The sequence below is a fragment of the Sceloporus occidentalis genome, unplaced genomic scaffold, assembly GCF_023333645.1.
Source record: "Sceloporus occidentalis isolate IW3139 unplaced genomic scaffold, rSceOcc1.0.p SCAF_14, whole genome shotgun sequence".
Classification (NCBI taxonomy): Eukaryota; Metazoa; Chordata; class Lepidosauria; order Squamata; family Phrynosomatidae; genus Sceloporus; species Sceloporus occidentalis.
The window spans coordinates 2601993-2625524 of record NW_028316994.1 but is presented as its reverse complement, the minus strand read 5'-3'; the positions used below and the strand labels follow the sequence as shown (position 1 = coordinate 2625524).

At 42.2% G+C, this 23532-nt stretch overlaps 1 protein-coding gene across 1 annotated transcript in view; it reads right to left on the bottom strand.

The window, feature by feature from the left end:
• The window catches only part of LOC149303538 (RING finger protein 112-like), a 36377-nt gene extending 13185 nt beyond the window's left edge, over positions 1-23192 (bottom strand). The window contains exons 1-9 of the mRNA XM_089480774.1: positions 23082-23192; positions 17030-17130; positions 9659-9977; positions 8001-8216; positions 6694-6831; positions 5410-5514; positions 5242-5292; positions 3541-3597; positions 1577-1663 (exon numbers count right to left, since the gene is read on the bottom strand). Coding sequence (XP_089336900.1) covers positions 1577-1663; positions 3541-3597; positions 5242-5292; positions 5410-5514; positions 6694-6831; positions 8001-8216; positions 9659-9977; positions 17030-17130; positions 23082-23192 — 1185 coding nt within the window. The remainder of the gene's footprint in view (positions 1-1576; positions 1664-3540; positions 3598-5241; positions 5293-5409; positions 5515-6693; positions 6832-8000; positions 8217-9658; positions 9978-17029; positions 17131-23081) is intronic.
• Between the last annotated feature and the right edge of the window lie 340 nt (positions 23193-23532).

The following is a 23532-nucleotide window of genomic DNA, read 5'->3' as shown; positions in this document are numbered from 1 at the left end:
AGTTTGCTTTTGCTTGAGTCTAGGTAAGGACATTCCACTCCCCTGTTATGTTGAGTGCAAACTATTTGGGCACTTTGAACTCAGTCTGAAAAAAAATGAAGTAAACTGAGGACAAAGTGAGAGGGAGAAAGAGAAACTGGGTCATTTTAAAGGCATCTGAAAAAGTGGGATGACAGAAGATTAATCAGGACTTTCTCTGCCAACCGTGACAGTTGGATGGTATGCTATGACTTGGAACCAGTCTTCCCTCTTCTAGTCTCCCAATTTTCACTGTCTTTCCAAACAAGCTAGCAGATGTGGGTTATAAGAAGGTCAGCTTCCAGACATTGGTGGTCCCCAACGAATCTCAAGCCCAGCCCTTTATAGGAGGTTAACCCTAATACTTGTCAAGATCTTACACTGCTTGAGTGAAGTGTTATTATCCACTGGTAGAGTATGTTATGCAACCTCTATACAGAATACCAACATAAGGCAGCATATGGGGCTCAAGGGTCAATGTGCATTACTGAAAAAGCCCACTGTGCAACTACAATGCACAGTACCCACAGAGGTAATGTTCATTCATATGCTACTCTGTGTACTTTAATGAGCTGCCACAGGCACAATGGTCCCAGATGTGCAACTCAGCTTACATCACCAAAAGCTGCATATAACTATTGCACATTCTAAATAAATCAAATCACCCTGCATGTGTAGCCTTGGTATGCCAGTAAAAGGATGCCAATCATTGGATGGCAACTATCATGGCTCTTTATGGGGCTAAATGGTTCTAGATGCTAGAGTATACTTCCAGACCATAAAGCTCTTGGCATATAGAGCAGTGTCTGTCTTTCCTTCTAGAAGGAAAGGGCAGGTGGTTAAAGCTTCAGTTGGGTAGCAAACGACAGAAATGGAGACCACAAAAAAGTCCCAGGGGTGCCCACATGCAACCCACAGACCTGGATTAGAAGAATCAATAGATGGAATCCTCTATCATGGTGTACATTATGTAACTTTCGAGTTGTGCAGTGATTTGAGCATTGGACCAGGAGACTAGGAGATCAGTGTTCGAACCGGGTTGGGCCATGGAAGCCCACTGGATGATCTTGGGCAAGTCACATTCTCTTAATTTGAGAGGATGGCAATGGCAAACCCCCTCTGAAGAAACATGCCCAGAAAACTCTATGATAGGTTCGCAGGCGCACAACAAAAACAAAAGCAAAGGTGCTAAGAAACTATGTTGCAGAGGTGCTAAGGAACCCTATTAGTGAAGTGCAAAGATGCATAATAGGACACTGGCAAAAGTCCCAATGCACATTGCACTTTACCAATGTGCATCAGCACTCCCCAGCCAGCAATGCAAAATGAGACTGATGAACAATAGGACTGATATGCATCAGTAAGAATGTGCATTGGTCTCATTGTGCATCAGTTACTTTGCTGGCTACCCTATTGTAATATAACAGTCCATATAACAGCAGTCTGGATATGGACATTACGGGACTGCCCAATGCTAATTCCTGTAGGTTTCAGTTCACTTATGAGAATGTGAATCCCCCAACAGGATTCTGATCAATGTTTCAGTTACCACTCTTACCTCTATGATTTCTTGGAGGTATTTATGGCCCCCTTGGAATCCATAGATGGGTGGGAAAAACCAGTCACGCACCAAGACATCGAGTTGCTGCAACAAGAAAACAAGACATTCTGCAGGGTTTTTCCTTTGCTTCCTTTCTGCACTGATTCTACACATACACCTCTGATCTTAGGGCCCATTTACATGACCACTGAATGCACTGTAGCAACAGGGTTGCACAAGCTTTATTCATGGCTAAAAATTTATAAAGGCATTCTGCACAACATTTCTATGAAGATTTACTCACAAGGAAGCTCCACTAAGTTATGTTGGGCTCACACAATAGCAGATGGGATGGCAGCCTCAATCTACTAAGACTTCTTCCACCATAGGTGCAAATTCATACAGCAAAACACAGGGATGTTTCTCACTGTCTGCTCACTCCAGAGTAGGGATGTACTTCTTTGTACTTTTGTTTCTCACAGACAAGAAGAAATGAATTTACAACTTTTCTCCTCAGTGCAAGAAAGCAGATGAAAACTGCACTTTGCAAATACAGTTGCCCCTCTGTTTTCACAGGGGATCCGTTCCAGACCCTCTGTGAAAACAAAAAATTGCAATTATTCAAGCCCCATTGGCTTGAATGGTCACACGCTGTGGGCACACACACCATTTTGTCCCTAGGTGCTTGCCATTCATGAAAGACTAAGGGATACGAATGACAAGACCATGAATGCTGAGAGACATGTACTATTCACCATTCACGAACTATCCCATGCGACACATGAATGCATTTTTCTGGTGTAGAAAACAAGTTTCCTACATAGAAAGTGTTAAAAGCGCATAGAAGTAACAGAAAATAACCTGTCTGGTTTGTTTTAGAAAAAATAAAAACAACATAGCATTTTTTGTACAGATATTTTATTTATATTATATTATATTATATTATATTATAATTTATGTATAGTAATGCTTTTTGTGGAGAAAACATTTTTGTGCAAAAAACCTATGGGCTTTAGAAAGGGTTGTCTGCAAAGATTGTCACCTAAATAGGATCTTCTTGTTATGGTTTTCTGGCAACTGAGAAATCCATTTTCCATCCATTTTTGAATAGTTTCATATATTCCTGCTATATCTCTTCCAGAGCTGTGAAACTCTTCTCACTCTGACTTTCAAGTTCCCAGCCAAGCTTTTAAGGCTTAGAATTTGTTTCTTTTTCACTATTAATAATACATAATTTACCATATAGTGCTATTGCAGACAAAAGAACAGATAACTATAATATATTTTGGAAATATACAAAAAGAAAGGGTTGGCTCCTTGCTTCCCAAACAACCCAGTTAGCATGTGAATGTAGCACACAACCATTTTAGCACTCTCTCCAAGCTTCTTCCATAAGATGGAATATTTGTGGCTCCTATCCTAGCAATTAAAGATGAATGTAGGAGCCAATATGGTGTAGTGGTTTGAAGAGTGGATTATGATTCTGGAGACCAGGGTTTGAATCTCAGCTCAGCCATGTAAACCCAGTGGGTGACCTTGGGCAAGTGACATTCTCTCAGCTGCAGAGGATGGCAAAGTTTCCTTTCTGAGGAAACTCGCCAAGAAAACCCTGGAATAGGTTCACCTTAGGGCTATCATAAGTCGGAAACGACTTGAAGGCACAGCAACAAAAACAACAGGAAGCACAGTAACAAGCAGAGGGTGCACAGTAACTTTACTAGTGTTCGTACATGAGAGAGAAAGAAATAGAGATGGAGAGAGAGGGAGAGGATGTGGGGAGGAGAGAGATGTGGGTGCCAGGCAGAGGAGTACAGAGCTGAAAGTGACAGCCAGAAAGTATAGATGGCAGTGAAGGAAACAAAGGGGCTTTTTGATGGCTTGGTGAGACAGAAGTCCTGAACCAGATGGTGACTGTGAGAGGAGGGAAGGAGCACATAACGTGACTAGGAAGGGAAGGAAGCTGAACAACCAGCACTTGTTACCTGAATAGGCTTTAATTTGCAGGCGCGTCCCACTGTCTCGGCTACATACATGAACATCTAGCAGACAGAGAAGGCAGAATGTGAGTCTGGAAAATGAGGGGATCTGGTTCACCTAGCCTGACCTTTAGCCCAACCCTTCATATCATCTCCCCTCTCAGAGGCAATAATAAGAGCCAAAATGAAAACAGATGAACTGATAACTATTTGATACCTATTATTGCATGACATTTATGTGCTGCTCGTTTTTCTATGGAGCTCAGGGGATCATATATGGATTCATCTCATTTTATTCTCAAAATAACCCTGAGAAGTGGATGAGGCTGAGAGAAAATAGCTGGCCAGAGATTAGCTTTGTGGTGAAGAGAAGGTTCAACTCAGGTTCCAGCATCTACAGTTCAACACTCCAACTCCTGGCATTCAGTATGGGCTATCTACTTTGATACTTTAATAGTGGTCCACAATTAAGGAATGTATAACAAACACCACACAGAGACACACAGGAAGCATGTGCACTGCCAATGTGGTGTCATGGTCAGTCTTAAAGTGGGATTTGGAGGAAGCAAGTTTCAGTGTGGCAGAGTGTAGCATTCTGCTGGTGCTCTTATGACCCCCTAATCTTTCTGTCCCAGTGCACAATGTCTGCATTGGAGTACATCCATATGTCTTAATCAGTGAGGATGAGAGTATGTGAACAGCATCCAGCCATGGTTCCACAGTTGATAGAAGAGGAAATCATTCTGCTGTATCTCCAAGGAGAACATGAGTACACTGGATATCTTGAAGGAAGACATGCTCTTTCTTTTCTGAGATATAGAACCACAGCTGGACACTGCCCATGTGCCCTTGCCTTCTCCCAGTCATTAACTGGCCATATGGGCCACATTGTTTGCCATGGACAAAGTGGATTGCACCTGATGGTTTGTTGTGCAAGCAGAGTTGAATATCTTGTTGTTCAAATGAACTAAAACACATACAGAGACATAAAGGGGGAGAGATTATGCCTGTGTAATCATCAGCATTGAATACCCTTCGGTCCACTCACATCAGTCTGACCTACCTCACAGGGTTTTTCTGAGGAAAAATGTGGGGAGAGTCATGTATTCTGTCTTGAACATTCAAGAGGAAAGCCAGGATTTAAACATAACTAAGGAATACATTTTCCACTGGGATAAGGCACAATGGAGGCCCTCCCTTCCATTAAGCTCAAATGTCATCTCAAGCAAATTATTGTTTCCCTCCAAGATATGAAAGGGTGGCAAATCTAAGGGTAGGCTGCTTTCCTCTGCTTCTACAGAAAATCCATGAATTCTGTGTTTGCACCTAATTTGGATTGTGTAGTGCATGCCCTGAGCAGATTTCTGAGTTTGGCCAGTGGGAGTCAGGCAAAATAATCTTTGAATCCTTCCAGTTCTATGATGTGATAAATACAGTTTTCCTCTCTCCAAAAACTTGACAAACCTGGAGTCTGGGATCTTAATTTCTACCCTTCTATTCTCAGATGATTCATAACATTCCTTCTAATCCAGGAGTGGGAAACACTTACCCTCCAAATATTTTGGACTTCCACTCCCATCAGCCTCACTTGGTACAGTCAATTATAAGATGGGAATTCCAATTATCACATTATGAGAGTTAAAATCCCAAAATTTGGAGGTCAAAATGTTCAGCTCTCCTGTCCTAATTCTTTACAACCCAACTTACGTCCAGGTATTCCAGATCTGTGTCCTTCATCATGGTGGCCAAATTCAATATCTAGGAAATAATAGGAGGAACAGGAAAGGTGTTAGAAGTAATGCATATAGAGGTGTGTTGTATATTTTTATGCAGTAGAAAGGAGAAGAAAACTAGAAAGAGATGCCAGAAACCCACCTGATAGGAGCTGAGCAGCATGGAGAAAGCTGAGAGCTTGACACCAGTTTCCTTGCTTCTCTCAAAGTCCATCGAACCCTCAGTGTCTATCAAGAAAATGGCTACCTTGGGGGGGGGGGGGAGTTGGAGAATGGTTGGAGGAGGAAAGATTTAATAAATTCTAAAATGAGACATAATTTTGTTCAGATAAAGGATGGTTTTGGTGAACATGTTCCAATGCATCTACTTGGGGACAAAAATATGAAGGCCTAGAGAAAACTAGGGAAAACTTTTCTGCTTTGAGTGATGAAAAGCCAGAGGGGACGTTTACCCCTGGAGTTTTCTGGGCCTTTACAGTTTTGGTTCTGGCTGCTAGGTGAATGTGGCTGATGATCAAACAGCAGGTTTAAAACACATTCAGGTTTATGGATTCAATATTGTTGATGTTCTTAGTATTTTTTAAACCAAAATTTCAAGAATCACCAACCAGCTGAAGAAGACATAAATGCTGGATTAAAGAATTAGGATTTTAGGAATCTGTTCTATCCCTGAGCAGAATGGAGCTTGGCAGCAGCTTCCATGTTATTGCTGTGGTAAATTCATTCTGGGTTTTAAGTCTGAATTTTAAAGAATTTCTACAAGGTGATGAGCCCAATCCCTGAAATAGATTCAGCACTTTGGAGAACTCCTTTGAACTAATAAAAATCCACAATAATAAAAGACTGAGTGCCAAAGCACACTGCAGAAATAATCCAGTTTGACACCACTTTAACTGCCCTGGCTCAATGCTAGGGAATTCTGGGAATTGTAGTTTTGTGAGACATTTAGCCTTCTCCATCAAAGAGCTCTGGTGTCACAACAAACAATAATTCCTAGGATTTCCTAGCCCTGGGCCAAGGCAGGTAAAGTGGTGTCAAACTAGATTATTTCTGCAGTGCTGATTAGACCCTAATTGAAGGCAGCTGGAAAAGAGGAAGACTGCACTATTGGTGGATTGATTCAATCAAGGATGTCACAGTCCTATTTTCTGGAATACCTGAGCAGCAATAACAGGGTCTATTGGAGGCTTTCTATTCATAGAGTTTGACTTAATTACCATCAAGTCAAAGTCGACTTCGTGGCAATTGACAATCACATCTTATCCTCCCACAGCTTTGTTCAGTATTATCTGGCAGAGGGGAATCATTTTATTGTTCCTATAAGTTATTGGTCATCAGAAATTCTTGCTGGGCTACTTCAGTGGATCCTAAGACACCTTTTACCCACCTCCAAACATGATGGACATCTCTGCTCTAATTTATTTACCTTTACATGTTCGCTGTGCAGCCAAAATGGCTGATTCCATATCCACACCCCTTTGGTTGTGCTTGTAGGCCCAGGTCGCCAATCAAATCCGGTCAGTAGCTCATCTTTTCGGCCCATCCATGAATCATCTTCAGCCACCTGTCAACGAGCACAGAGGACAAAGACTCACCATGAAAGCAAGAAAAACTTTGCAGTCTAGGATAGGGGAGATGTTTGGACTAGGAATGATGTGCCATAAGTGATCCAGTGATCCAGAAGCTGATTTCAGTTTTCTATACTCTGTAGTTCAGTTAAGTTGTGTGTGAAGTGATTAGTGCCAAAAGAGGGAAAATGTTTCCTCTTAAAGGAAGCCTTCACCATTTCAGGGACTTGCCTGCCTTGCTACCCTACCTAGAGCATCTGTCCTGCCTTTCACATCTTTGGCCATCTTGCAAAGGTACACCTTTCAAATTACCATATACAGTATACTCGACTATAAGCTGATTTCATGTATAAGTCGAGGGCAGGTTTGGAAGCCAAAAATTATACATTTGGATGGATCACAGATTTGGATGGCTCATGGATAAGTCAAGAGTAAAATTTAGGGGCATGTAACAAAGGATGTAAAAAATGAAGCAAGGGAAAACAAAGTCAAAGATCTTACAAAATTCCTTACAGGTACAATTGTGTGTGTTCACTCCAAAGGCTGGATGGATGAGGAGGGAACTACAATAAATGATGGCTGTGCAATGTCTGGGGAAGGTTACCAGATTCAGGTGGAACTAAGAAAATGTACACACATCAAAAAGGATGAAAAGCAAGGCAAAGAAAACAGCGATAATGGGGCTGTACAGACTACCCCTAAGGGGCAGCCTTCAGCCACCTCTATCTGCAGCAGATTGGAGCCGCGGCAACCACATGCTGCATCCCAATCTCTCCTTTCCACAGTGCAAAAAGGAGCCACAAAAGGGGCTTTTTGCACCCCAGAAAGGGTGCTATAGCTGCTGGTGCATGGCTTTTCCATGCTCCTTTGGTGCTGCGTCATGTAGAATGCTGTGATGCCACACACTGTGTGGAGCAGTGTGCAGCATCATGCCAGGCTAGGGGCAGAATCAGGACACGCATCATGTGGACACCATGCCCCGACTCCGCCCCCAGGCTGGCCTTAATGGCTGGTCTGCCAAGTCCGTTAGCAGTGATTATAGCTTTTAACTGTAAAGTAATAACTTTGGCTGATTTTAATCCAGAAAAGCTGACGAACATACACAGGTGTCAGCTAATGAAGACAAACACTAACAAAAAACACACATACACCTTATGATGCTCACCAGGTTTTGGAGCCGCCTCAGGAGAAAATTCAGCAGAAAGGATTTGCCGCGGCGTTGTTCCCCAAGGATTGAAACCAGGCAGACAGGAGCATCCTTCACCTGCCCCTGCTCAAAACAATGGCTCAGGGCTTCTTCGTCCAAGCAAAGATCCCCCTTCTCATCTAAACCCACAAGCTGCACTGGTTGCATTGGCGGCAATGGAGTTGTTGGCACCTCCTGAAAGGGAAGGGAACCCACCAGATTAAAACCAATCCTAAACCAGCTAGTCAGATTCAGCTAACCCAGAGTCTGAAAAAGTTGCTTTATTTGGATGACAATTCACAAAACCCTCATGTGACCAGGATGATAAATAATGTAGAATACAGGTAAGTAAAATACACTACAATATAACTACATAAAATCAGTGAATGTTAGTAGAAATATCATTAAACAGTTTTTTGTGGATTTTTCAGGCTATGTGGCCATGTTCTGGAAGAGTTTATCCCTGACATTTTGCTGGCATCTGTACCTGGTATCTTCAATCTCTGGTATTTTCATTCATTGTTAAGCTCCCCCTTATTGACCCAGTATGACTGAATTGCTCTTATGATATATTACCAGTATCCTGGTAAGTATGATCATTAGTGGTCATGGTTATTTTTCCTCTGAGATCCTGCTGCATAACCTATTACTAAAGGTTGGCAGGAACATAGAATAGGTTGTTTACTGTGGCAACATTCTAGCTGTGGAATTCCCTACTTAAGGAGAGCATCTCTGTTCAGCTTCATATGAACAGTAACAATATCTTTACACCTTGATTGCTTTTAATAAGGGCTTTCAAGGGTGCTTCCATCACCTTGGGTTTTCAGACTAGCTCTGTCCAGTATTTAGTTTATTGCTTACAATTGTCCAAAGGTTCTGTTTTGTGCCTGTACTGGAGATCAATAATGCAGTAACAAATGAACTTCCAGGGTCAACAGAGAATTTTAAAATATTTTTTAAAATAAAACAAAACAAAACACTGTCCTTCATCACATCATCCATATTTTCCCAGTAGTATTTAACTCAGAAAAAATCTTACATTCTGAGCTAGACTTTCATTTATTATTTTTTGCAATAATTTCTATCCCCCCCCCCCCAAATTAAGGCCTCTTGAAGCACCATACACAAAAATGAAAATATCATAGGTGGATAAGAAGAAAAGAAATTACCACAGAAATCACTTTGTATTTGTTTTGTTATATTTTTAAGGCTTGTTTGAATGTCAATAAGGGGCTACATTTTATTTACAATTTTTAAAATGGACGGCCACCTCTCAAAGTATTTTGGCTGTGGTTCCTGAACTGGCAGGGGGTTGGATTAAATTGTCTTTGGGATCTCTTCTAACTCCATGAGTCAGATCCAGGCCTACTCATGCTTAGAGGAGACTTGTTTAGAGGAAACTCAGTGGGACTTGAGATAGTGATGATGCACTCAAATCTCACTGATTTATATGTGTATGACCATACCCATATAGGTATATGGGTATGACCAATACATGACTAAACATGAATCCAATGCATAGGTTTCCAGGCTGCACATTATAGATGATTCTGTGACTCTTCCATCTTGACTGAATGTGGTTGCTGAATGGCCACAGACACCACCCTACTGGGTACTGTGAATGGTGTGAGCAGTACCTCTACATTTAGTTTCACTTGTTCTTTGTCAACAAACTCCTGCAGAGGGAGCTGTACAACTTTTTCCATCAAGTTCTTCAGCCGAGTGTCAGGCTTCATCCTCTCACGGCTGCAGGGATGGCGGCACTCAGGACAACGGTATCCATAGTGTGAAGATCCACTCCAGTGGGCAGACAAACACTCCTTGCAGAAATTGTGTCCACAGTCAATGGAGACAGGGTCATCAAAGGGTTCCAGACAGATGGAGCATGTGAAGTCTTCTTGTAACCTCTTGATCATGCCTTCTGCAGATGTCTTTGCAGGATTGGCTGGTGATGTACTGCAAAGCGTACAAAGAAGTCCACATTAGAAAAGGGATAAGACCCCCATAGAACACCAAATATTGATGGACCCTACTGCCCATCAGCCTCAGACAGCACAACCAATGATCGAGATAACAGGAGTTGGAGTCTAACATCATCTGGAGGGAAACAACCTCCCCCAATTCCCCATCTCTGAAATAAGCAAAGAAACAAGGTAATCTGTGGCTGTTGATTACAGCACAACTGTATGCAGGATGTTTATTTAGAAGCAAGTTCAGTGGAATTACCCTCTGGATTCTAAGATCCACTCACCTCCTCTCTCTGGGACAGATAAGGAGAAGCAGCCACAGCTGCATAGATTATGACCTTGTGGCCCTCCAGATACTGCTGTTCTACAACTCTCAATCATCCCTCACCACTTACTATGATTGCTAGGGTTGATTGGATTTGCAGTCCTGTAATATCCATACAACTACTTGAACTCAGACCTCTCAATCAGTTACTTTAATATCCACTGCTGTGCCTTTTCTCTAATAGTTCATAGGTGAAAATCGGGACACATATGGCAAAGCAACATCAGAGTGTGGTCAAGATGCCAAAAGTTATTAATGCGGAGTGATACACAAGCTAGGCGAGGCTTCAGTAGTTTGCTGTTGCCTGAGCCTAATGGGGAGGACAGGATTCCACCCCTCCTGTCCTCTCCCCTTCTTTAGTTTGTAGCAGCTAAAGTATGCAGATGACAAAGGAGGAAAGTCAGAGGAGGAGAGAGAAATTGGGACATTTTAAAAGCAGCTAAAAAAAGTGGAATGCCAGGGGATTAATCAGGACTGTACCTACCAAATCAGGACAGTTGGGAAATATAGCTTGAGACTATTTTTGCAAAAAATACTGAGTGATACTTCTGCTGGTGGTAGGCCCTCTTTAAGTGGTTGCTGTTGTTGGTACAAAAGCTAATTTTGCAAAGACAGATGTTGTGGCTGAGAGTCAGGTATGTGGGTCTGGCAAGGTGGCCTGACAGTTTCTTCTTTAGTGTTTTCCTCAGCGAGAGGAATGCTAACAACAACAAACAATAACAACAACCCAGCTATAGATTAAAACCTAACTCCTAATAGATGCATTGAACAAAACAGACTTAAATCACATTGATTCAAGAGATCTATTCCAGCTGGAACCGATAATAAAGTTTAGGTTTTTGGTGTCTGTACATTCTACAGGATCAAGGAAACGCTTGACTGTTATCAGGATTCTGAGTAGTAGACCTGACAAAGATCCAGATTTCCACATGATAAGGATAAAATTCAGATCAAGCTTTGCACAAATAAATCCAGGGAAATTTGTTGGTGTCTATTTACCTTCAAATTGCCTATCAACTTATAATGAGTCCATGAATTTCCTTCCTCTGAAATATAGCCCACAACATCTGGTATTTGGTGGTCTCCCATCCTAATACTGACCAGGGATGACCCAGTTTAGCTTCCAAGATCAGACAAGATCTGGTGCCTTGACAGCAGAAAGGGAGGCCCAGATAAATTTACCTACATATTTAAGGAAAAATAATATCCTGAAACTAGTCAGTGAACTCATGATGGATGAAGGTGAAGGTTTTTGGATCTACCTGAGCAAGATGAGAAAGCAATGAAGACACGAGGTGCTTTCTCTTTGAATCTTTAAACTGAAAGGACTTGATAATTTCCTGGTTGCTGGGAGGTAAGGACATATCTGGGGTGAGTTTACTTCTGGGCAGACAGACCTGTTTGAAGTGGATGAGTCATTTGCAACAGCTGCCTCCTGGAGCACTCGGCAGGGTAAGAAGGAATTTAGGTAGAAGTGCAAAACCGAAGAAACTGGGATTAAGGTCCCTTACTATGTTACATACTAGCAAAACCCACAGACCCCTACCACACCCCAGAAAAAAAGGCTAGTGGGAGATTGTGATTTTTGAGCATTCACATGGCTGTGAACACCAATAAACTCCAGGGATGTTCCTTCTGTGAAAACATGTGAAGAATCAAGCTCAGGGAGAGAAGGTATGGGGATTGAGGGGGGGAAATCCCCAGGCAATAGAAATAGCATGGACAGATGAGAAATAGCAAAATTATGAGGGCAGGAGAAGAGAATGTCTTAAAATAAGATAATTAGGAGAGCCAGCATGATTCAATGGTTTGCTTGAATACTTTGAATCGCCACTCTGTCACAGAAACTCACTGACTGACCCTGGGCAAGTCACACTCTCTAGCAATGACAAACATCCTCTGAATGAATGTTGCTGGCTCGGGATAATGCAGGTTGTAGTCTGACACATTTGGATGCTTGAGGGAGGCTGGTAAATAACATATGAAAAGTCCTACACCACCCCCTAATGACTATATCACAGAACCTATGACCCTCCAGAAATTCTTGGACTAAAATTCCCATCATCCCTATTCAGCATAGATGATGATGACAGGTACTTTATAAATAAAGGTTAATAATAAATAATAATAATAAGTACTGCAATTCAACAACATCTGGAGGGCACCATGTCCTGAGGACAATACAGATCCTAACATCTTCATCCACCATAATGTTTCAACGTCCCAATATTTTTTAAAAAAATTACAAAGGTTAGTCTGATCTAGTTACACTGCTGGGATGTTTCAAACAACTTTTCCTAAGATTAGTCTATTTTTCTATGGAAAATCAGTTGGTCAAACGTACGCTTTAGTATTTGAGTTTCCCATCCTGTGGCAAGCCTGAGCTGATGGCCTCAGTCAAGATAGGCTTCACTCCTCCTAGAAGACAAAGTCATCATTGTGAAGTTAAGGGTTTTGTCCCTCCCTTTCTCAATATTCTGAGTGATAGTACAGAGATGGAGAGAAGTGGGAATAGGTGGACCTTAAAAACATAGAAAGACCTCTTCTGCTACATTGAGGAGGCAAGAAGTGGGAATCCTTTGAGCCAGATTTAATGACTACCCTATGTCTACTGCAGAATTTGTAGAACCATTTTACTCAAGTTTATTAAAATGATTAAAAAACATTCCTGTTTGTTTTAATAGATTATTCAGATTTTTTTAAAAAGTCTGACTATTAGTAATTTCCAACCTTTTGTTTGAATTAAAACAATTTGTTGCAAGTTGTTCATTGTTGGACCAGTATTCTGTGTCAGTTGCTTCTTTTTAATCACTATTTCATGGTGCAAGAAATGTCATTCACAAACAAATCCTTCTAGTTCATCCAAAATAATTTGCTTTGAAAGAGCACTTCTTAAAAGATGAATTATTATTTGAGCTAGTGGGCATAACGCCTGAACTGCACTTTGTTACTCAATTAGATTAGTATGTAGTTTTCACTCAATTAGATTAGCATGTGGGAGAAGGAAGGAGGGAACAGACTCTCATCCTTCCCTGTAAACTCAACCAAAAACAAACTGCTGCAGCATCTTTTGGCTTGTGCATTTTCCCTCTTTAATAACTTCTGCCATCTTGACTGCACTCTGATATTGCTTGGCCACACATGTCCCTATTGTCATTTGTGAAATGTTGGAGGGTACGGAAATCTATCTGCATAATCTCATGCACATATGCTTGTGCACAGAGATATCTCAGTCCAACAAAGGACATCACTGTCTGCAAAATTTACTTTTTTGGATGACAATTTGTAGAATATCACTCCACTAGCCTGCCTAATTGATTGCTGGAAGATTCTGGGAAGTTTAGTCTTATAAAAATAATGCTTCCACTTTTTAGACTACAACTGTCTTCAGGCAAATGTAGCTAAGCACAAGCAGAAGCAAGAAAATTCCATTAAATGCAACTGCCTTTTTCTTACTACAAATTGTTACAAACAGTTTTGTAATAGCATCATCTCTTTATTTTTGCTCTCTTTCCTGGAATCCACAAAGGGAATGGACTGTCTCTACAAAGCCAGACTTAAATCCACACCCATTTCACAACTGAGGGCTAACATGCTGAGTCAATGTCTTATCTTTCTATTTCACTTTCCCTTTCGTCTTATATAACTAGATATCATGGAGAGTATGCCTTAGTCGCCAGAATAAAAGGTACCACTAGCAAGAAACCACATAATTTGTGAATGTATATATGTGTGTGTGTTTGGAAGGCTTGGTTCCAAAACAACATAGAGTAGCTTTTTACATCATCTACACGATGTACATCATTAAGGGAAAAATCAGTTGGCACATACTCAGAGGCTAGTGGTGTGAGGAAGGTGGTTATTGGGGACTGGAGGGGCTGGGAATGCATGAGGCAGGAAGCCTGGCCATGCTTAGGATCACCCTTTCCCCTAGGTCAGAACTGATGAGCTTTGGTTCCCCAGATGTTTTGAATCACAGCTCGCACAACACATTGTAATTGGCTCAACTAACTTCTGGGAGTTGACGTACAAAATATTTGGAAACAAAGACTTTCTTCCCCCTCGATACTGTATGGTCCTTCTCAAGTAACAGATGCTAGAAACAAAGAACAGCAGAAGGCAGGTCCAGCCCAAGTATACTACTGCCTGAAGCAGACTAGCAAAATACCACCTACTCTTCAACTAAGTTAACTTGTACACTACCCCAAATCAGCCACATTATTTTGGCACAGGAGATAGAAAATCCTTCAAGTGCTTCACTGTACCTCTGACTTGGGAGCTTATCCCACTAACAAATAAGCCATCTTACCTCTTCTGGCTTGAATTTAGGATCCAGGATGCCCTGGATGTTATCCTACCTAAATCGTCGCCCATCTAGCCGAGATGCCACTGCCCAGATGCATCCCAGGTCGAAGCCTCACTCCGCCAGCACTTTTTCGAAGTCAGGAAGCTTCCAGCTTAAAAAAATTGGCCAACTTTGACCCGGGATGCATCCAGTTGGTGGCATTCTGGTTAGATTGGCAGCGATTTAGGTATGACAATATCTGGGGGCATCTTGGATCCTGAATTCAAGCCGGAAGAGGTAAATTGGCTTATTTGTTAATGGGATAACCTCCGAGAATAAAACCAAAACCAATAATACAACTAACTGAATATTTAGCAATTTGCTCCCTTTTCATGAAAACCGGAAATGACTGGAGTGGCTGGCTCACTCAGCCTCACTTCTCAACTTTTCTCCACTCCAGGTTTAGTACTTATGGGCATCTTTCAGAAATGCTTTAATTGTATATTCTTGCATGGCAGGGTATTGCTCTTGCATCTTCTTCCAGCTCTGATGTTGTTGTCATTTTTTTAGTGCAACTATGGGAATAATCTCACTCATGCATTCTGGGTTTGTTGTTCACACTATGGAACCACATCTCTGCACATCTCTGTGAGTTCTGTTGCTCACACATGCCAGCACTCAAAGAAAGATGGAGTCAATGATGTGGAAGTACTCAAAACACATTCAAGGAAGGCATGCAGAGTTTTATCCCAGTTTACCCCAGTCTATTTGCATCAGTTATTCACACAGCTGATAATGCATATCTTTTAAGAAAACTCGGGGGGAAAAACTGCCATCAGTTAATCCGGGTTAAGTGGGGGTTTTGGCACACATGCCCCAAACTTAATCAGATGCATTCAAAATGCACGGGAACAATAAAATATTCAATCCTGATTCTACCTGGATTATTTTCACTGTCTGAATAAACTACAGTACATTCTTCATCACTGGTTATGCTGGCTTGGGAGCATGGGGATTCCAGTCCAAACCATATCAATGGAGTCACTTTGTTCACAGGAGGCACATCCACTCATCCACCCCACAACTACAGGTTGTCAGCGCAAAGGAAAAATTAACTTTTTCTGATAACAAAATTGGAAAGGACAACAAATCAACCAACCACCCAACCCAGAGAAACTGTCTGGCCATGGGTGACTTGCTTGTAATGTCCTTGATCTACTGGAGCTGTTACAGGAGCCTTTGCATTAAAAAGAAATGAGGAATTCCTACGTCAGAGACAGAGATGTCAATGATAGCACCAGTATCCTTTTCTGCTCCACTGTTGCCTGCTGCAAGGCCAACCCAGAAGAGTTTGTTTCTCTCTTTTATAGAATTCCTTTCATATCAAGATTTCCTTCTTGTGAGGAGGCTGAGGTGCATCTACACTGTGAGTCTGGAGACCTGGGTTTGAATCCTGGGTTGGTCATGGAAATCCGCTGGGTGACCATGGGCAAGTCACACTCTCTCAGCCTCAGAGGATGGCAATGGCAGCCCCCCGTCCCTTGAACAAATCTTGCCAAGAAACCCCCATATATGGTTGCCTTAGGGTCACCAACAGTTCCTAAGGCAAACCTATCATGGGGTTTTCTTGGCAAGGTTTGTTCACTGAGGGGAGGGGGTTTGTCATTGCCATCCTCTGAGGCTGAGAGAGTGTGACACTCAGTTGAAGACACACAATGCACACACACACATCCTCTACTGACCTCTCCCTCCTTTCCTCTCCTTTCCTCTCCTCTCCTCCCCTCCTGTCTTTTAAAATAATCCTGTTAATGATGGGATGTACCAAAACAAATGACAGTACTTGCCCCCAGGGAAACCATACTTAGGGCAAGTATTCTGTTCCTATATTTCCCTATGGGCAAGTATTCTCTCATGTTTCCCTATGGGCAAATATTCTCTCATTTCCCCCTATGGAGAGGTATTCCCCAATGTTTCCTTATTCTCCAATATTACTCTATGGGTAAGTAATTCCCAATGCATCCCTATGGGCAAATATTCTCTCATGTTTCCCTATGAGCAAGTAATTCCCAATATTTTTTATGGACAAATATTCCCCAATGTTTCCTTAAGAGGGCTAATGATTCCCACTGTTTCCCTATGGGCCAATATTCCCCAATGTATGCCCTATGGGCAAATATTCTTTCATGTTTCCCTATGGGCAAGTCCTGTCATTTGTTTTATTTAGTTAATGACAGGCTATGAGAGGCTGCTGCTTTCTTTCGACTGGGGGGGGGGGGGGTCTAGACTTGAAGGCACACAACAAGAACAAGCCCAACACAAGCACCCCCAAAGCGGAGCCCATTGTGCCAAAGCCAGCCTTCCTGCTGGTGGAGAGGGAAGGCAAGGAAGCAAGAGAAGCCCCCCCAGAATCGATGGGTCTGCTGCCCCTTACCTGTCCCAGGCGAGGCTCTTGGGCTCCTGAGGACGAAGGAGGAGAAAGAAGAAGACCAGACAGAAACGAAAGTAAAACCATCTCGTGCGAAGGAAGAGCAGCTACTGCTTCCCCATTCTGACGCTGCTGCTGCTGCTGCTGCTGCTGCCCAGGAGGAGTGGCTGAGACAGTGTCGCCAGAGAGGAGGAGGAGGAGGAGGAGGCTCAGGAAGGCTGCGTCCACACTGGAGAAATATAACCCGCTTTGGCTCTGCTTTAACTCTTTGTCTAGCTCTTAGCTATGGAATTCTGGGAGTTGGAGTTTGTTGTGGGGTCCAGAGGGCCTTTTGAAGTTCCTCCTGGAGAGAAGGTTGAAATGTAGGACATGTCCTGGAAAAGGAGGATGTCTAATCACACTGACAGAAAAAGCTAAATAGCTCACAAAATTACAATTTCCAGAATTCCAGAGCATTCAACCAGGGCAGTGAAAGTGGTGTGCAACTGGATTAGTTCCGCAGTGTGGATGCCCCCTTTGACTCCAGAGACCAGGGTTCGAATCCATGAAAAACCTACTGGGTGACCTTGGGCAAGTCACACTCTCTCAGCCTCAGCGGATGGCAATGGCCAACCGCCTCTGAAGAAACTTGCCAAGGAAATCCCTGTGATAGGTTCACCTTAGGGTCACCATAAACACTGGGAGATTAATTGGATGAAAGAAAGTAGCTTTCCCCCTAAAGGGCGATTTATGTTTTCCCCCAAAGGCCTGGGCACTGGTCGGACCCTCCAACTGTCCAGTCTTTAGTGGGGACAGATTCCATTATTTCTATTTTGTTGTTGTTTGCCCTCAAGTTGTTTCCGACTTTGTGGTTGTTGGGTAGCCTTCAAGTCATTGCTCACTTTGGGTGACCCTAAGGCAGCCCTGTCATAGAGTTTTCTTGGCAACATTTGCTCAGGGGAGGTTTACCATTGTCATCCTCTGAGGCTGAGAGAGTGTGACCTGCCCAAGATCACCGAGTGGGTTTCATGGCCAAGCAGGGAATCGAATCCTGGTCTCCAGAGTCACAGTCCAACATACACTATGCCATGACTTAGGGCAACCCTAAGGTGAACAGATCGCTGGGCTTTCTTGGCAAGATTTGTTCAGAGGGAGTTTGCCGTTGCCTTCCTCTTAGGCTGAGAGAGTGTGACTTGCCTAAGGTCACCTTGTCAGTTCCCATGGCTGAGCAAATATTTGAACCCTGGTCTTTCAGCATCCTAGTCCAAGACTAAAAGCGCCACACCACACAGGCTTTCAGGCCTCCAAAAATGGCGAGCCCGCCACCCAGAAATGTGCATCTATTCATCCTCACTCTGCCAAAAATGTGCAGCCATGTGAATCCATGCAAAGTTGACAGACAACAACACATCCGATAATGCACATCCTTGTGGATACTCCAGTAAAGAACACAGAGTTTATGGAATACCATGCCCCTGCATGCCCCTTGCAAAAATGTCCTAATTCCTCTGAATCACATGTGGCCGGATCACGGTCTATTCAGTTCATATGTGGAGTATTTTAATTGTCTAGACAAGGCCCTAGAAATTTGGGGACTGAAAGAAAATTTCAGGGGGGAAGGGGAAGAATTCGTATTTGGAGTAGCAATGCTCCAAATAATGCTATAACCATGTAGCCAGTGAGGGGGCAAAATTGGCCTGAGACACTCTCCTGGGTAGATGAAATGCCCTCTCTCAGGAAAGATGAAGCTAAATTGTATTTAAAAGGATCACGCACAGACAAGATTAAGAGCCCTCCCAGGAGCAAAGCAAGAATAAAAATAAACCCGAAGAGATTTAAGGTAATTGCATGAGGCAGAAATGCCTTATACATCTGATCCTTCTGCATGTCTGGAAAAAACATACACACTGTGTCCTGCTTTAACTGCCATGGCTCAATACTATAGAATTCTGGGAATTGTAGTTTTGTGAAGTATTTAGCCTTCTCTCTCTCCGAGAGCTCTGGTGCCACAGCAAATGACAAATCCCAAAATCCCATAGCACTGAGCCATGGCAGTTAAAGCGGTGTCAAACTGGATTGTTTTTGCAGTGCAGATGTAAGAATAGATGTGCTTAGATGTACCACTGTAATGTTTTTGGTGTATTGTTGTCATTAAGTATGATGTCCATATTATAACTGTAAACAGGAGACTGCTTTGCTCTTTATTTCAAAAAGAACCCTAACAATGCCAAATCATACACCTGAAGTGTAAGTCCTGTTTAGCTTTCTGTAAAAGAGAATAGCTTCCTCTTCTCTTTACCTTCTTTGAAGCAAATATAGGTTAGTTGAATGTTCCATTCTTCCCAAATATTCTATAATTTTTACTTTGATTAATTGTTACTTATTAGGCTTTTCCTTTTGTATTGAAGTTTGTGATTATGATATTAATTTTAACAGTCTTGAATAGCATGTGACACACGCGTCTCTTTTTTAGTTTAGTTCAGTATGTTTGTTATTGTTGCTTGCTGCCAACTTGACTCTTGACTCAGGGTGACCCACCCTGTCACAGGTTTTTCTTGGCAAAAGTTATTCAGAAGAGGTTTGCTGTTTCCTTCTTCTCAGGCAGAGGGAATGTGATTTGTCCATGATCCTCTAGGCTGCATCTGCACTGTACAAATAATGCACTTTGGCACTGCTTTAATTGCCATGGCTCAGTTTTGTGAAATTCTGGGATTTATACTTTTGTGAGATATATAGCCTTCCCTTTTAGATGGCAATGGTGCTATAACAAACTACAAACCTCAGAATTCCATAGCATGAAGCCATGGCAGTTAAAGCGGTGTCAAAGTGCATTATTTCTGCAATGCAGATGCAAGCCTTGTGAGTTTCCACGGCTGACTGTGGTTTTGAATCCTGGTCTCCCAGAGCCCTAGTCTAACACTGAAACTTCCAATGATTCCCAGATTCTGTCCCTCTAGGTTTTTGGGCTCCAGTTCCCAGAATCCTCAGCCATCTTTGCCAATAGTCTGGGATTCTGGGTGCTGAAGTCCAAAACACCTGGAAGGCCAAAGTTTGGGGGTCAGTGTAGCCATGCTGGATACAAAACACACTTGTAAGTAAGCAAAATTCATGACTTGTTTGAACTACATACATGCTGATAGATAGATAGATAGATAGATAGATAGATAGATAGATAGATAGATAGATCACTCAAAGGAGAATTGACATTCTTCAAAGCTTCCATATCTAGCTACTCCAGTTTTTTTTAATGGACATTACTGCTGATACTTGAGGTCCCCAAAGAGTCTTGAAAATTGGACTCTGGACCTAACAGAGTTGCCTTTTTCTGTCATATATATTTTTATCACGAATTAGTGAGGGAAAAAATGAAAATAAATATATACTAAAATTTAAATTATATATAACCATATCAGATGCATATTAAATAAATCATACCTACTAATAGTACATATGCAAATCATACATACTAATGGCAAAGTCATTATTCACGAGCCTAGCTTTATGGAGTCAAAATGGCATCATCCATGTACAAAAGGAAAGTAACTGCATGTCTAGAAAAACCCCAAGGTTTCCAGTTATACAGTGGGACCTTGGTATCCACTGGGGTTTGGTTCTTGGACCCCCTGTGGATACCAAAAACAGTGGATACTCAAATCTCATTATATAAAATGGCATAGTAAAATGGTGCCACTTATATAAAATAGCAAAATCAAGGTTTGCTTTTAAGAATTTACATATTTTTTGAATATTTTCATACCATGGATGCTTGGTAATACCAAGATAAGGAAGGCTGACTGTAACTTAGAAAAAGAACAAACGGAGAGGAAAATACTAATAGGAGGACTGCCCAAAATAGTCCAATGATGACTGACAGTGTTCAGTACACAGAGACATAAGACATTGAATAATTCTTTCCTCCATGAAGACAGAAGCTAAATGGAATGGCAGGATTCAACACTTCACACAGAAATATTCTGTTTCAGCTTCCAGTTACAGTGGGCACTTGATATCTGCTGGAGTTTTGTTTCTGAACCCTCCATGGATATCAAAATCCATGGATGCCCAGGTCCTGTTAAATACAATGGTGTAGTAAATTGATGTCTCATATAAAACATTAAAAACCAAGGCTTGCTTTTTGCAGTTTATATTAAAGAATTTGTGGATATGAAGGGCTGACTATATTTGGATAAGAGAGTAGTCTGGTTACCGTACTTAAAAGCTAACTTAAGTTAACCACAACTTCAGTCTTATTGATTTCAACAGTGACACTTTTGCTATATTTTCAAAATAGCAATAAGGGACAGTTGAAATGCATGACACAAATGATGGGAAAATGTACAATAATAAAATAACAGGCAAACATCTTACAGAATGAGTGGAGCAACCTGACTTTCCCAATGTTGCAGTGTGGCAACAAAGTGAGTTGTGGCCCAAATTACATGGAAGATGCCAGGTTAGAGAGGCTGGTCCCTTATTTCCCTCTTTAAGGCTAACTTGGCCCATGAAATCCTCATGATTTGTCCAAAGCCAAGCAAATTAAAAGTTAATCTGAGAAGAAACTAAGCCATTGTACAAAATGAACAGCAAAACAAATTAACAGAAGCCCGCAGAGAGCTGAAGGAACGCCTAGTAATAGGTTTGTTGCTGTGTTCTTTGTGTATGTGTGCAATTTGTTTATTTCAGTATACTAAGTTAAATCATATGAGTTTAGACTACAGTATTTCTCTATTTAGCCCAAGGTTGTCTACTTAGACTGATGTTGGACATATCTACATGAGGGGAAAAGCCCATACTCACCCCAGACCTGATGCTATCAGCCCAAATGATGCACAGCCAGTCCTGCACTAAAAAGGCTCCTTTTAGCCTTTAATCTGATGAAAGAAGACCAGAGTTTACTAGAGAACTCTGAAGGGACCTCAGGATTATGAACAGTGGGATCGGGTTGGATTAAGGGTGATCCAATTTAAAAATTCAGATGCTGCACAGAATATTCTGCTCCAGAGATGCCTCAAATTCACTATGTGAGCACCATACATACTTGCACCACAGAGAGGTGAAGCCACTTTCTTGTCCAGGTGATAGGCCAGGGAAACTGCACTGCACATCAACACACTGCCCTATGCTCCTCAGGGCCACTCCCTCACCAGCCATAAAAGCAACTCTCTGGCAGAAGAGCCTTGTTGACAACATCACTTCTGGGGAGATCAGAACAAGGCACCCATGGACTAATGGTCCCCATGGGGCTTCACCTCACTGCTGTGGTGCTCACATGGTAGATTAAGGGCAGTTTTGGAGCAGAAAACTCCAGGATGTATTCAGATTTTTTCAGCCAGTGTAGACGTGCCCATTGGCTTTCTCTTGGGTCTCAAGAAGGGAAACAGCAAAAATCTCCACTCATGCACAATTAGATAAATCATGGCGTCACTACTCTTTTGACTAATGGTAAGGCTAATATTGGGAGAGACAGCATGGTGTAGTGGTTTGAGTATTGGACTAGGATTCTAGAGACCAGGGGCCAAAGCTGTGCTCAGCCATGGAGACTCACTGGGTGACTTTGAGCAAGTCAAGCTCTCACTTCAGAGGAAGGCAGTGAAAAAACCCTGCCAAGAAAAATTTATGATAGGTTCACCAGTCTTCATAAATTAGCAACAACTGGAAGACACGCAAAACAACAACAACAACTGATGAAAGATTGCTAACTAATCTCATTTAATACCAATTTAACATTTTATATGGAAGATTAATATGGATCACTCTCAAGATGCTGATGAGATAGATAAAAAATCAGGAACTGTCTGGGAGATTTCACAGACAAGTTGGCACCTGTTGCAAGCAATTTAGCCTCATGACCCTTATCTTAACCTCAATTTAATCTCTTAAGTGCTTTGTTGGTTTGTTTCTATTAGTGAACTAACTTTGACTGCCTTTGTCCCAGTCAGTTTATGGTCATTAGAATTGTGACCTAGTTTTATAGCCTACAGAGGATCTTTCTCCATATCATCTCAAAGCAACACAAACTTTGGGGTGAAACAGACCAGCATTAAAGGCAACTTCCTGGTGGCTTGGAGGTATGGCATACAGACAATGCATGCCCACAAGACACCCAGAAGCTGGCTTCACACTCGCTGGCTGCCCAGATGTAGGCCAGCTTCTGGGTGCTCTGGCTCTCTCTATTTTGCTGTTCACACATGCTCACTAAAGGATTCGGGAAGCAGCTGCTGTTTACCTTGCCTGTTGTGGGCAGGCCCACACAACTTCAGTAGGACCGGCTAAAGGAGGATCTCATTCTTTCCCAGCTCAAACTTTGGCGGGATACATACCGGCAAAATGTAGCATGGCAGCGGCAGTAGGGTTAGGGAGCATGCACCGTTCACACGCTCCCTAACCCTGTATACATGGGTGTCGCTATTTTGACACGCCGGGCGCTTAGCATCCGCATGCCCAGCGCGTTTGTGATGCCACAAGTGCGCCATTGGTGCATTGCAGCGTCACAAACGCGCCGCATTAAGAACCCGCTTTTAAGGGTTCTT